Below are 14,498 nucleotides of genomic sequence, written 5' to 3'. Positions count from 1 at the left end.
AACCCTGGTCCACGGCCAACTTAGATTTGTTCTCGCTGTACTCGCTGTGCGAGTGCGAGTACAGCGAGAACAGATCTAAGTTGGCCGTGCCTGGTCACAACTTTGATAAAGCGCGTACTTTGAAACGGAAAATATCGCGTAATCAAGTTTGCAATAATAAAATGGCGAAATTTTAAAATCGTTCTATTTCTGGTTTTTTTTTTTTTTTTGTAACATGTAGCTTTACGGTTTTAATAAAAACAACGAGCTATTTTTGAAAAAGTAACATTGCTTTAACTGATTATTTGGAGTTTAAATAATAATTCTCTTGTTTTAACATGCACTACTCATTATATTATCTTATATAATTATTATTAAAGCCTAATCCTTTATTTAAGAGTGAGTTAGCCCAATGGCAGAAGACAGAGTTTAGGAAAAGGCACTTTCTCTATTAATATTTATGTCAATTTGGTAAAATTCCCTCCGTCAAGTTTTATTAGTTAACTTCACTTGGTTGATGGTCAATTAGTCCATGACATTAAACTTAGCTTTTTACAAAATAACCATTTAAACATTAACACTGATCAATAGTTCAAAACTACCAGAATTGCCTTTGCAAAATATACATTTATTTTCACAAATAGAGGTAAATATCGCAGTTACAGAACTACAAATCTTGTTTAACCAAAAAAGTTAAACCAAAATTTGAATTAGGTTGTTTTTAGTGCTACAAGTTGATTTAAATTCTTTTTTGACTTTGGATTCCCCAAATCTCATTTTAAAATCCCTATTAGGTACAGTCTAGATATATTTACATTTTACAAATATTCTATTAGGCCTAAAGCCTCACCTAGATTAACCAGTATATACATGTATACATACGTAAGGGATAAATACTGTTTTATACAGTTTTTCTAGGTCTGAAAACTGTGAATAGAGAACAAAATTTCAGACACTTTAATAGGCCTTATATATAAAGTTTGACACCTTTTAATTCTCATTAAATTTAAGATATTTAGATAATAACTTATGGTATTCTTATCTCTTGGTATAAATTCTAAAATCTTAAAACTTACTGCAACTAATTACATTTACGAGAAAAAAATACTGTTTAACAGAAAAAAATAAATTTTAGTAAATAAATTTTTCTAAACGCAGTAAAAATAAATGTAATGAAAAATTAAATAAGCTAAACAACAAATCTTGAGTTTTCCCCACTATTTTCCACGTGGAAAACGGAGGAATTAAGGATTAAGATTTTGTAAATAATATAATTAAAATCCTTAAATGACTATAAAAGTACTCTTTCAATAAATTAACCTATTTTTTTTATTAAATAGCTTTAGCTATTTCAAATACCATTCCTAATTAATTGCAACTGTTTAATTAAATTTTCCAAGCCAAAGAGGTAGCCCTCATCAGAGCCATTGTGCACAATCTTATCTCCAGCCATGCCTTTATATGTTGAATGAGCAAAATCAATCATTCGAACATCAACAATTGGGAAATGTTCCGTAATTGTTGAAGTTGTAAGGCACTTTGACCCTTCATTCTCATCCTCAACATTTGCATTTTCCCCCCGATCTGCCTTGCTAGAGTTTAATTCATCTTTTTCTTCACTTAATCTGCGATTGTCAGCCTCGTGACTCGATCCATCGTTGACTTGTTTCGCGTTTAATCTGAAGAAACATTTTAATCCGCATTTAGTCTCAGATAATAGATTAAAATCTCTCTCAATGCTCCCTTACTCATCTTGGTTCCTATTTCCGTTGTAGTTGGTCTCCGAAGGATCTTTGCCATCGTAAATAATCAGGAGAGAACTTGTGAAGAAACGGAATGTGTCCAGAGTGCTTATTACTGCTTCCAAATCGCGTAGCCTCTCAATTAGAGGAGATATCAGTTCAGTTCTCAGCTCTTTCCCATTATGGAGAAACTGAATTAGTGTTTGTTTGAATCCTTCCGTTGTTAATGCGCGACCGTAGTATTTGTTATGGCACAAAAAATGACTGTCAGATAAATGATAAACCTGCAAGATTTCAACTCTCAAATGTAGGGAAAGATTTTAGTAAGATTTTTTTTTATATTTTGGTGGTTAACTGTTACCTGCATTCCGCATATGCGCAACCCTAATTTAGAGGAAGTGGTAGCAGCCACTTTGGCATCTTGAGTTTGCCTTTTGGATAGAGGAGCGTCATCGCCGTATTGCCTGGTACCCATTTTAAGGTCCAAAACACAAGGGTAATGATATTTGGAAGTCAAATTTTCAAGTAAAATGTATTCTGAAATAAATTATTGGTTATTTAAACTTGACAATTCTTCAAATAATTGGAGATTTGGTACTTTGAGTATAAACTATGGAAGAATTTGAGTCATGATGAATTCTGCTGAGCTGTTCACGATGGCAATGTAGAACCCATGGATTATGCAGACTTCTCCTACGGTTTTCACTCGCACAATCTTCATCGAACACTTGACCACTTTCTCGCTCCGATTCATTGCTAACTATTTCAACTTTCCCCGATCTACTGACTTTTATTCTAACAAAATAAAATAATTAGCATATTTTTGCGGGTAATCAAAATGCAGTGTAATATTTTCACCTTACCTACACTTGGTAACTGAAATATTTTGGGGAACTTTTTCACTTTCAATAGATAATTTTGGTAATTTAACATCAGGATTTGCAAACGCTGTTACTTTTAAAAAGCCATCTTGGTCTTCTACAAATCTAACTTCAATTACTCCTAATAGAAATATTAGTTAGCATGTCATTTTTATAATACCTTTATGGTAAAAAATTTACCTCTATAGTCTGGTATATAAGGTTTCATATATTCGGGAACATTCTCATAAAATAACTGTTCTCGGGAAATTAGTGGCTTACAGATAGTTGCACTATCAAGTTCCATCATAGATGAACTTCCCCCAACCTAGAAAGACTATATTAATAAAAGAATACTTAAAATGTTACAATTTCTTATACTTGGTGAATGAAAGGTTCCAACTGAATAGGCTGACAGAGATTTTCTTGAGCTGCCATAGAGTTGCAACATTCCTTTGCTAAATTAATATTATTTTGCCTAAATATTGGTAAGACCAAACACATCCTTCACAAAAACTGACGTTGATATGACTATATTTACATCTATACTGTAGTTACCTAGAAGGTCAAAATTTTGTTTTGATAGCGTCTACAATACCAGGGAATTCCTATGACTGGCTTACCTTGAAAATCAATGCATTTCAGTGCAAATACGTTTCTTTGAAAATTACTTACCAGTTACCACTTGAATTTTTCGTACGAATCGTCGTATTGAATATGATTACAGTTTATTTCCAATTAAATCGAATAAATAAATATATAATTTTTTAAATAAAACCGTAAAATTATTGAATACCAAACAATAAAATTAGGTAAAGAGTACGATATTTATAATTTGCATAATCTCCTTCAACGGCTCCCCCTGTTTTCTTGGTGAACGTTTATACATAAAATAGCGTCAAACTACCTTGATTGTGGGTCTTGTTAGGGACTAAGCAATGATAGGTAAAAGCTATCACTTGAAACTTAGATTGTCCATTAGTATTTGTTATGGTTGGTAAGTAGCGCGATCTGCCAGTAGTGTCTATCGCAATTTTTGTATTTTTGTGTTCAAAAATGGCGTCGTCTGAGATGGATAAAACGTGCGACCAGGAAGAGCAAGCGCGTATTGTGTCGTTAATTATCCCCCCATTGTCATTCAATTTGCACAAGGGCCAAGCTGGAAGAGTTGGCGTTATTGGTGGTAGTAAGGATTACACCGGTGCCCCTTACTTCGCCGCAATATCTGCGCTCAAAGTTGGTTGTGATCTTTCTCATGTATTTTGCACTTCCGACTCTGCAACTGTCATTAAATGCTATAGCCCCGAACTAATTGTACACCCTGTGTTGGATTATACCAGAGCCTCTGAAGAGATATGTCATGTACTACCTCGTCTTCATTCCCTGGTTATCGGACCCGGACTGGGACGTAGTCCAGCAGTCTATAGATCATTACGAGATGTTATTGTTCGTGCTAAAGAGTTGCAGCTTCCTATGGTATTTGACGCTGATGCGTTGCATTTCCTGAACACAGATCTAGATTTGATTCGAGATTATGAAAAAGCTATTCTTACACCCAATGCTGTTGAATTTGCTAAGCTCTGCGAGACCGTGGGCCTGGTTTCTTCAGTTATATCCAAAGATCCAGAAAGTAGCACCATGATCAAGGTGCAAAACATGGCAAACATACTTGGAAATGTTACAATTGTACTGAAAAATGAAACAGACGTGATATCAAATGGTCGTAAAACTATTACATGTACTGAAACAGGGAGTCCCAGAAGATGTGGAGGCCAAGGTGATTTGTTAGCAGGGTCCCTAGCTGTATTCAATTTTTGGAGCTTCAAACATTTTAGAAATCATGAAATAGTAGATGTTGGTCTGGGTGAATTGAGTGCCCCCATGGTTTCCGCATTAGGAGCTTGTCTTTTGACCAGACGCTGTAGTAGAATGGCTTTTGCCACTTTTGGTCGCAGTATGACCACATCTGATATGATATTGCAAATTCAAAAGGCATTTTCTAGTCTGTTTACAGTTGATTAGATAAAATTTGACTGTTTTACTTACATTCCTGTTATGTTTTATAACTTGCAACTGGGTGGACATGATTTTTCTCATCCCGGAAATAATTGACAAGTTATTAATGAAAATTAACTTGTATTTAAATATTTGTTACAAATATTTCATGAAATTAAACATTTTTGAAAATGACAAAATGGAATGAATTTTGAGGTAAAATATAAACACATTTCTTCCAATTTGAAAGAAGAAAAGAAAATGTGGACTAGAAATAATAAAGTACGGAGAATAATTTATAAATTTGTATGGCACTAAATTTAAATAATTCTTCCCTTGTATGTGCACAACCCCGGCCAATTTAAAATTTTCTCTCCCAAAAACAGGCAACGTAAAAATAATAACTACATCACTTATACAAAACTGATACGTACATATACTTTTTTTACATTTGAAGTTATAAAAGTTTTAAAATTTTTGATATATTTCTTAGAAATGTTGGTGTGAAAGTGGTGTAGTTTTTTGTCCCAACTATCTGTGCCACCATTTTTTTAACGGCACCTTTTATTTCGAACATCTAAAAGTTCTTAAACAACATCTATGAACATTTTTTTTTCACATAATAAACACTTATAATACAACAAAGAGTATATAGTGAGATAGTACAAATAAGTGTTTTTATATATATAAATACTTTAAAATATGACTTTCTTTTCCCTCTTTTGAACAAGAGTTGTATTAAAAATACCAGGTAAAAATAGCATAATTAATACTTTATAATACACTTTTTTTTTAAATATTATAGTGAACAAAATACTTAAAAGTTAATATATTTTTAAACAATGGAAATGATTGCACTATATAATATGGAATGTTTTTGGACAGGAGTAAACAATATTAAAATTTTTAAGGAATATTTCCACAGTCAATGCCGAAAAAATAATGGCTTTCGCAACTAATTATAATAAATTAAATATTCGGGGTGTAATTTTTTGAAAGACACATTTAAAAGCTATCAAATATTAGTACCATTATGTTAATGAAAGTATTTATACAAAAGTTGGCACTTTTCTTTTCAAATGGTTTGAGACAAAAAGTAACTTTTTATCAAATGAAGCTTTTCCAGGCACCTTTTGAGTTTTGAGATTTATCCTTTTTCTCGAAGAAAACCTATGACTAACGCAGAGGGGGGAAGGGTGGTGAAAAATTAGGCACAACTGGAACTCTTTATAGTCTTGTGTTTTTTTAGTTTAAAAAATCTTTTGTTCTAATTTTGTTGGAGTAAAAGCTGTTCTAACTCATCGGCTGATCTCAAAAGAAAGGCAGCTGATTCCCGATATCCGCATATTAACTGCTTGACAGCCGTTACCTCATTGGCATTTAGTGTGTATTTTAGCATGGACGACGGACATCGTTCCTTCTTAACACTTAAGTCTGTAGGACCAGAAACCACTGAAAAAATAATTGATAATAGAGTATGATCATAACCAATTTATATTCCCAGAAGTATATAATATCTCCCTTATGTAATAAATTATTAAACATGAACCTTCAATGAGGGCATTATGGCTCAAAATTTACTCTGTCTGAGGTTGTAAAATGTATCAATTACATTTTTCTAATGTAATAGTTTTGGAAGTTATTAAAATAATAAAATACTACCAGGGGGTAGGCAAGGTATGCTATGGCCTATCTTAATATTTAAATAGTAACCCAAATCTTAGCAAGGGGACCCAAAATTTTTTAAATAAACGAAAACGTTTAGGGGTTGACTTTTCAACTCCTTAAAGGGAGTAGAACCTTCCTTGTTTGGTAGGATGCGAAATACCTAGCTTCTCTCTTTTCTCGCTCATGGCGCTAGTCTAGAACGATAGTAGAAACACCCTATTCTTCTATTAGAGGAAGCGTGCCCGCCCTGGAGAGGTTTTCTCTCTTGAAACCATTATTATTTCATATTTAGTGTTTATTTTTTAAATGCACTCTTAATTAACATATAAACCACAATATCTGAGCTATAAATTAATAATTTTCATTGTAGTGTGGATATTTATTCAAATATAATTTCTTAATAATGAGGTACGTGGTTTTAGATTCACTATAGGCCTTCTAGTAGATATGAGAAATTTAAGCACTACCACCAAAGCGGGGATACTATTAGTGGGATAATTCCTCAAAAACCACGGTATTTCACACTACGTATAACTCGTGGTTAGAAAAATGAGGAGAGGGAATTAGGTATTACTACCCCAAATTCCGGAAAAGGTTATACTCCCTTTAAATTTCCAAAGAAAATTATTACAGGTAGCCAGGGCTGAATTAAGGCATGTGCCAAGTGTGCCATCTTCCATTCTATTGGCATTTTAATTATTTTATTTTTATAACCACATTGGCCACAAATTCTACTTAGCATAGGGCCCCCAATAGTGTTAATTCGTCCCTGCAGGTACCGTAGAAATTGAAATTTTTAGTATGAATCATCTTATTTGGCTAGCTTTAAGAAATAAAAAGGAACGCCAAAATTCTTTAAAGGGTCCCAATAAATAAAAAAGGGGGTCCCTTATATACTTGGCCTACTTAACTGTGGCGTAGCTAGCATGGGTGGCACCCGGTGCATATAGTGTGTTACTTACTGGTCAAAACGAAAATGCCCCCCCCCCCCTATAAATTTCTTTATTTTCACCTATTTTCCTATAATTTCACAGTTTCCCACTCATTTTGCAAGTCTTACTTATTTTTATTTTCAAATTTATCATGATTTCCCGGCAAACAGCGTTGCCAGATGTAAAAATGAAAATTATGGTATGCAAACTCAAAAAATTTTGAATTATTTTCCAAATTATTATACTAGCATTATGTAGGCTTGTTTAGATAATTTGTCGACGTCTAGATTTAATTTAAACAAAGCAGACTAATAATCTTTTTGGGCTGCGCATGAGTGCGTGGGTTCGAAAATTATGGACAATATGGTATGTCCTATCAGAATTATGTAAAATATATTACGGTCTGTTAAAATTATTGCAAAATGACGTACAATATGGCACACTGGTGAAATTATGGTACGTTCCAAATTCCTAGCCAGAATTATTGAATTGTACCATAATTATGGTACGTCTAGCAACGCTGCCGGCAAAATAGGAAAATGTATATTTTAGTTTCAAGGTCAGGCCACAGATAGCACCACTTGTTTGAATATCCCCAATTCGTGTCAGGCATTTGGAGATAAAGCAGGGTACATGAGTAACGATGATGAAAAGTTGTTTAGGTAAAACTATTTTAAAACCAGTTTTAATTACAAGATTTTTTTAAAAAACAACCGTACGGTGTTGTTAAGGTGTCAGGTTCAAACGTCCAATTAGCATACAGCATATCTGACCCATTGAGTTGGGAATATAGTACTGCTAGAGCCCAAATTGGTAAATAGTTATCCTTAGTTGGTTGCGGACAGGCGTCATCTACCGCAAGCTAGCGGTGAGATTAATTTAAGATAGTGGCGCAATCTACCACTGGCGTAGTAGATGATATTTAAAAAATATTTATTTTCTTTAAAAGATAGGTGACGCAACCGACTAATGATAGATGTAAGCGTCGATACACGATTTCAAGAAAGTGTTCCTGAGACCCCAGCCAAAGCAGATAAAAACTGTGGCTCTAGAAGTACTATATTACCAACTCAATGATTTGACCAAAGATAAAATAGACGAGGTAAATCAATAGCGTTTACCCACTTCCTGCCGGAACTCCGAAAACATTAGCTTCACAGGTACCATGGTAACTAAATATAGATAGCATCTAGGATGTGGAGCTCTATATTACCTATGATCTGACTCATTAATACGTCAAGACAACTTACAACATATTTTTCTATGTGGTTTCCTATACTTTCCTATAATTGCCCTTTTTAATTTCATATATTTTCCTATAATTGCCCTTTTTAATTTCATATATTTTCCTATAATTGCCCTTTTTAATTTCATATATTTTCCTATAATTGCCCTTTTTAATTTCATATATTTTCCTATAATTGCCCTTGTTAATTTCATATATTTTCCTATAATTGCCCTTTTTAATTTCATATATTTTCCTATAATTGGCCTATTTAATTTTATATATTTTCCTATAATTCGCCTCTAAAATTCCTATTTTTCCTATAAAGGTTTCAAGACCTTTCCCTGGTCATCCTGTCCACCATACTCCGTTTAAGAGATATTATATACTAGTGATACAACGGTGAAGCGCTCACCAGTTGGCGGGTTTGGGGCGGCTGTGGTGTTCGCATTATGCTGGGGGACTTGCGAATAGACAAGTCCTTGATATCTACTGGCACACGTTGAGTTGTTATTGTTGATAGCTTGTCCCGAAACCGCGGCAGCGGCCGCCGCCGCCGCAATGGCCCCGTTCAGGTTGACCCCCGCCGCCGTGTTGGCACCGACGGTCGCCGCGTTGGGGCAGGCGCTGAGGGCCCCTGCCGCCGTTCCACTGCGGGGCGAATGATGACCCCCCAAGGGTTGTTGATGAGGAACCGAGAAAGGTTGGGTTTTGACGGTCTCTTTGACGCACTTGACGCTGGACGCTTGCTGCCCTATGCGAGAGTCGCACTCCATGGGTGCCGGGGTGGCATGAACCGTGGCTACAGTTTTGGTGGCCACAGCAGCCGCGTGAGGATTCACCTCTTCCTGTTGGGAGAAAGAAAATTTGGATCTCATTCAGGCCGAGCGTTTATTTCCACGACTGCAATATTTAATTGCTTATAACAGGAAACTATACGCGCATACACTTGGAAAGTCTAAGGATCCATTGACACCATGCTGCGAATGCGTCTGGAGGAACGGGCGTTGCTTAAACTATGCACTTAAATGTAAGAAGTGCGTATTATGAAAATCTGCCGCCTTCGCGATTGTAAACCACGCTGTTTCTATGAGAAAAATCAGGACATTCCAAGTGTATATACAGTTTGCTACTTATAAGATAAATCAACAAACGCGTAGGACACTATTATTTACCATAAAAGACGGTGCGCACTAGCAGCTAAGAAAATATAAGTAACCAGAAGTATATAATATACCATTACGAGATAAGTATCCATTTCACTATACCGCTACTGTAAATCGCTTGAAAACGTTTACTTTCGAAGACTACGGTGATTTTTTAAAACACGTCTCGGATTCAAAACACGTTTCCGAAGAGAACAATAATAGTGCGGGCGACTTACTAAAATTATTACATCGGGAAAATATGGTTTATAAATACGTAAAGGTCCCAACGTAGTTTTAAAGGGCAGTAAAAGTGGCGTGGGGAAAGCTACATGGCCGAACCGGTTCAATCAGCACCGAGACACCAAAACTAGTATCTTTGACGTTGCACTAAATCATGCCACCTTTCGCCAGTGTCACCGTGCAGTTTGAGCAGATTCTGCCACTTACGTCGTTAGTTAAACCATTTCACGTTTCGCCAGTGTTACGGTGCAGTTTGAGCAGATTCTGCCACTTAGTTAAATCATGCCAGTGTTACGGTGCAGTTTGAGCAGATTCTGCCAATTAGATAAATCATGCCAGTGTTACGGTGCAGTTTGAGCAGATTCTGCCAATTAGATAAATCATGCCAGTGTTACGGTGCAGTTTGAGCAGATTCTGCCAATTAGATAAATCATGCCAGTGTTACGGTGCAGTTTGAGCAGATTCTGCCAATTAGATAAATCATGCCAGTGTTACGGTGCAGTTTGAGCAGATTCTGCCAATTAGATAAATCATGCCAGTGTTACGGTGCAGTTTGAGCAGATTCTGCCAATTAGATAAATCATGCCAGTGTTACGGTGCAGTTTGAGCAGATTCTGCCATTTAGTTTTCCCCACTCCAATTTTGTTGATCTTTAATTAAATTCTACATTTAGTAGAAGTAGTATCGGCGAGAATTTACTAAAAACTGCCTCGAGTCTGCGAAAGTTCACGTTTAATTTTGATAGCGTAGATAATTATCTCGTAACAGCTATATCGTATACTTCTCCGAAGTAAGGTATTTGTGACATCTTACTAGTTGAACGGCGATTGGTTTGAGTCCGAGACGCATTCGCTTGGCATTTTGGCTTTCGTTCTCGCAGGCCGCAGCCAGAATCTGTTCGGCTAATGCGGATGTTAGATGCGGCAGCGTCGGTCTCGACTGCTACGAAAAGAGGAAAACACCTGTTATTGTCGTCCTCCTCGCCGAACGCTCCTCCGGCGTAGCCAACAAGTCACGCGGCAAAGCGTTTTTCAAAAGACTTTTTTCCCGCGTGGGTTGAGGCGGAAAAATCGATGAAAGGCGTACTACTACTTTCCGCTTTATTTGTAATCCTAAATACCGTTATAGGGTTTTGATGGCTGATTTTCTCAACGGTATAAACGAAAATACGAGACTTTTCTCCGACAGAAATCACGAAAAAAGGTAAGGCGTTGTTTTGTGCAACAATTTTAACGCGTCGCCATGATGCCAACACGATAATGGGGCAATAAAAAGGGGCTCTTGAAGCAACATGATGACGTCCAAGTAAAGCGCGACAGTAGCTTTGACGTCATCACGCCGGTGTTGACTCCCTTTTTTGTCCGTGACGCGTTAAAATTATATTACAACACAGCTCCTTACCTTTTCTTAGTGCAAATTACAAAACGCGCGGTAAGTATAGCGTTAAGAATGAAATGATAATTTCTTACGGGCCTGACCATGTCCCATCCGCATTGTTCCCTGGTCCTTTTGTTCCTTCGACACGATTTCAAGTACGTCCGTATCCGTTTGCGGGCTCTGTCCCCGAATTCGGGGAACTGACGCGAACAAGAGTCGATAATGGCTTGGATTTTCTCTTTTGGCTGCCTCGAAATAGGGATCATCCGATCGAGATTCTCATCCACAAATAAACGGACGAACATCTGAAAGGGGTACCGAGTCACAAATAGCTTACAGGGAAAGAAACATTTAGAGGGAAGCCCTTAGAGGTTAGATTTTTACGCTTTTATTGCTCCTAGATGGCGCCAGTTTAAACGTTTTGACGGGAAATTAATTAATTATTACTTATAAGCAAGGTTTTACGTCAAACAAGCTCATTAAACTAAAAAAGAAACGCGATAAAAATAAAAAATATTTTTTTTTTTACAATTTACAAAGTCCGCGCCATCTAGTGTTTAAAAATCGAACTTTTATGGCATTACCCCCGTGAAAGAATCCGTTCCAGGCCCGTAGTTGTATTAGTTACTGGACGCTTACGTTGACGTTACGGACAGGACTGAGGAATGAAAAATCAAAATGGACGCGTTATTTACATTGAAAGCTTTGAGTCTCTCGGGATCGCATTGATTTTGATCGATTTTGTCCGTGTCCTCGTCTTCATCTTCGTCGTCTTCCTCTTTGGTACTGACTGACATGTTATCCACCAGCGTCTCCGGAGCACCCCCGTTTGGAGAGTGCTACAAATCAATAATCACGTGTTAGGAAAGAGTACAACCTTTAACTCGTACCGCTCCGTACCATAATATGATCGTAAAGGTTTTCCTGGTGGGCTGCCGTCGATATAGGAACGCTAGAAGCTGCACCTACAATTGGTGCGTGGGCTTGATTATGATAGTACTGGGGAACTCTCTTCGTCTCCGGTGGAAGGCGACTGAAGTTGATGGAATCGCCGGCTGGTGAAGGAGCGCACCATTCTTGTTTCACTTTGTCCGCTGACGATCGAGGTTCGTTCACTTGTTCCGGTTCCTCTTTGGGCTGCTGCCTCACGGGCGTCATGTCTATGGGCCCCTCTTCTTCCGGTTCTTCTTTGTCTTCCTCCTCTTCCTCTTCTTCTTGGCTGCCTTGCTGACTGGTCACGTCTCCTCCTATAGTACCATCGTCACCTACCATCACAGAAGCCTCGAACGGGTTGCTCAGTTCCTCTCCCGAATTGGCTATGTTTGGAATAAATAAACATTTTAGTTTTTATTATTTCATTCCGTGTATGTTTATAATTATGGTTCCCATAAGTGTGTCGGTTCGCTATGTTGCGCGTGTTAAATTTGTACAGAGCCATTTCTAAAAAAATGACCACATATTTTTGGTAATTTCCTCGAATAAGTGCCCTTTGTATCGTCGTCATCGTGAGTTGCATCTTTTTATCGTAAGAGGAGCTGGTGTTTTTGAGTGTGACGACAATTATACGTCACTCCATACCAGTAATAATTTCCACGAACTGACCATTCATAGTTTGCACCGAAGGGAGGGGCCTATGGTCTCCAAGGAAACTGGGAGGGCGATCAAAAATTCAAACCATTTCGCGCGTAGCTACTAAATAGGTAGCCATTTTGTTGGTAATCTCGTCAAAGCTACAAAACGTATTAGATTTATGCTTTAAAATTTTAAATGGGCCCTAAACAAAGCCAGATAAGATTCTAAGGCCGGGTTATTTAAATAAAATATCAAATTACGACAGAAATATCTACGAAAAGAAGTTAACAAAGCTTATCAAAGTTAGGCCTTTGCGGTCATCCTTTTTACAATTACCTTCACTATCGAATAAAATAAACAATTTTCGCTCTCCCTTGGTAATTGAACTACTCGAACAATTTTTAACCAGGCAGATAACCATTTTTAACGTGAAAATAAATCCTTAATCATTTGAAAATAATTAAAATCCGCAAACAGACGATTGAAACTGTTAACCCTCCCGTTTTACTAAGAAATCTACACCTTCAAAATGGCGGCAAAGAACCGTTCATTCTTGCTCAAATTAAATATTTATTCTTGGTTCTTATATCTATACTTGGAACTGCGTCATTGATGACGTAGGGATGCAAACTATGTATTGAATAATTAACAAAATAATATTTCAATGTCTCCTCGCCACCTAGCGGTATTATGCTGTAAATCGGAAATGATGGTGAACAAATCAGCTAATAAAATATAAAATCGGAATTTAACAATAATTGTAGATTGCGTTACACACTCATATCCGGTGCCTAACTAAAATTATTTACACCGATTTACCACGAACCTTGTCTTGAGAGGTTAGACGCTAAATAAACCTTTAGTTAATTAATCGATGAACTGACACACTTATGAAATATAATTATAGTCTGATGGTGTTCCGAAAGTACCTTCGTCCGTTTGACACTCGGCGCTGTTACAAGTACCGTCTTGACTCGCCGGAGGCGCCTCGCTGATTTCACTTTCGTCCGAGTTAGAAATTGAATCCTTTTGGTAATAGGTAAATAACTTTAACATGTATTCCGAAACATTCATCGCTTATTAAATAAATCGTAAAAGGTTTTTTATGGCACAAAATTCGCGTGAGCGCGAAGTTTTGATAATGAAACCCTACGCCAAGGCTTAAACTTCATAAATCAATTTACACTCTTTACCGTTACAATTACGCAATGTATCTTATATTTATACTTGTAACCGTTAAGTTTAAAGAACTGTTAAATGTCACCGGCTACAAATATGCATATATTATAGATTAAAATAATTAAACTTGTTAAAAAGATCTTAGCGGTGAGTACGACATTTTAAAATATGCGCTGCCACTTTTGAATGTTTCTATAAAAACCGCTCGGTAAATTTTAGAACGGCCAACTTTGATAACGCGCTGTTGGCGAACAGTGCGTTATCAAAGTTGGCTGTGATTTTAGAGGTCGTAATCTTATAATAGATCTTAAAAGAAATTGATTTGAAAATCTTCATCGGTTCATTGTGTAAATTGGCGCGTGCTTGCTCGGAAGGGATAATCTTATTGGCTAAGACAAATGCAGATAAATATTGCTAAGCCCACGTGATTCTATTTTATTATCAGAATAAATAATTACACGTGCGACGAAAAAATGGGCGATATCATCGAGATTCACGCGTTTTTAATTTAAAAACCCTTCCTTTTGACGGTTTTTATTTTGGAGCGAATAATTTCTTTTAGCGTCTATTTATTTACTACG

The 14,498-nt window shown here is 36.7% G+C and overlaps 3 protein-coding genes across 8 annotated transcripts in view; 1 reads left to right on the top strand and 2 right to left on the bottom strand.

Moving 5' to 3' along the window:
- Positions 1-636: 636 nt before the first annotated feature.
- LOC149936408 (inositol hexakisphosphate kinase 1-like) lies at positions 637-3,690 on the bottom strand. 3 transcript variants are annotated; one of them, XM_090154519.1, is made up of 8 exons: positions 3,205-3,690; positions 2,963-3,059; positions 2,783-2,909; positions 2,585-2,723; positions 2,320-2,516; positions 2,083-2,258; positions 1,728-2,005; positions 637-1,658 (listed from the first exon to the last, which is right to left on the bottom strand). In XM_090154519.1, exons 2-8 carry the CDS (start codon positions 3,017-3,019, stop codon positions 1,331-1,333), a joined length of 1,302 nt encoding a protein of 433 aa, XP_090010645.1. In that variant the 5' UTR covers positions 3,020-3,059; positions 3,205-3,690; the 3' UTR covers positions 637-1,330. The 3 variants fall into 3 exon arrangements, with proteins under 3 accessions (XP_090010645.1, XP_090010646.1, XP_090010643.1); XM_090154520.1 differs by lacking the exon at positions 3,205-3,690 and adding an exon at positions 3,140-3,158; XM_090154517.1 differs by having other exon boundaries at positions 638-1,658; positions 2,963-3,139.
- On the top strand, positions 3,493-4,866 carry Naxd (NAD(P)HX dehydratase). The gene has a single exon (XM_090154521.1). It carries the CDS (start codon positions 3,638-3,640, stop codon positions 4,601-4,603), a length of 966 nt encoding a protein of 321 aa, XP_090010647.1. The 5' UTR covers positions 3,493-3,637; the 3' UTR covers positions 4,604-4,866.
- Positions 4,867-5,338: 472 nt separating this feature from the next.
- LOC149936406 (nucleolar protein 4) overlaps positions 5,339-14,498 on the bottom strand; it is a 50,839-nt gene continuing 41,679 nt past the window's right edge. For 2 of the 4 annotated variants that reach the window (XM_090154513.1, XM_090154515.1), the window contains exons 4-10: positions 13,668-13,764; positions 12,067-12,482; positions 11,862-12,005; positions 11,259-11,471; positions 10,603-10,731; positions 8,817-9,249; positions 5,339-6,028 (exon numbers count right to left, since the gene is read on the bottom strand). In XM_090154513.1, the coding sequence (XP_090010639.1) occupies positions 5,844-6,028; positions 8,817-9,249; positions 10,603-10,731; positions 11,259-11,471; positions 11,862-12,005; positions 12,067-12,482; positions 13,668-13,764 (1,617 nt within the window). In that variant the 3' untranslated portion in view covers positions 5,339-5,843. The remainder of the gene's footprint in view (positions 6,029-8,816; positions 9,250-10,602; positions 10,732-11,258; positions 11,472-11,861; positions 12,006-12,066; positions 12,483-13,667; positions 13,765-14,498) is intronic. The other 2 variants (XM_090154514.1, XM_090154516.1) reach the window with 2 other exon arrangements.

The sequence above is a fragment of the Leiobunum rupestre genome, chromosome 7, assembly GCF_980474605.1.
Source record: "Leiobunum rupestre chromosome 7, qqLeiRupe1.1.hap1, whole genome shotgun sequence".
Taxonomy (NCBI): Eukaryota; Metazoa; Arthropoda; class Arachnida; order Opiliones; family Sclerosomatidae; genus Leiobunum; species Leiobunum rupestre.
The sequence above is the reverse complement of the archived record's forward strand: the minus strand, read 5'-3'. Positions and strand labels throughout refer to the sequence as shown.

Bases quoted from the DNA above. Each gene is read 5' to 3' on its own strand.
- LOC149936408 (XM_090154517.1), bottom strand. From the start codon at position 3,085: ATGTGTTTGGTCTTACCAATATTTAGGCAAAATAATATTAATTTAGCA. The intron at 2,724-2,782 runs GTAAATTTTTTA...TATTTCTATTAG, and splicing joins TTATATACCAGACTATAGAG to GAGTAATTGAAGTTAGATTT. The intron at 2,517-2,584 runs GTAAGGTGAAAA...TTATTTTGTTAG, and splicing joins ATTTCAGTTACCAAGTGTAG to AATAAAAGTCAGTAGATCGG.
- Naxd (XM_090154521.1), top strand. From the start codon at position 3,638: ATGGCGTCGTCTGAGATGGATAAAACGTGCGACCAGGAAGAGCAAGCG.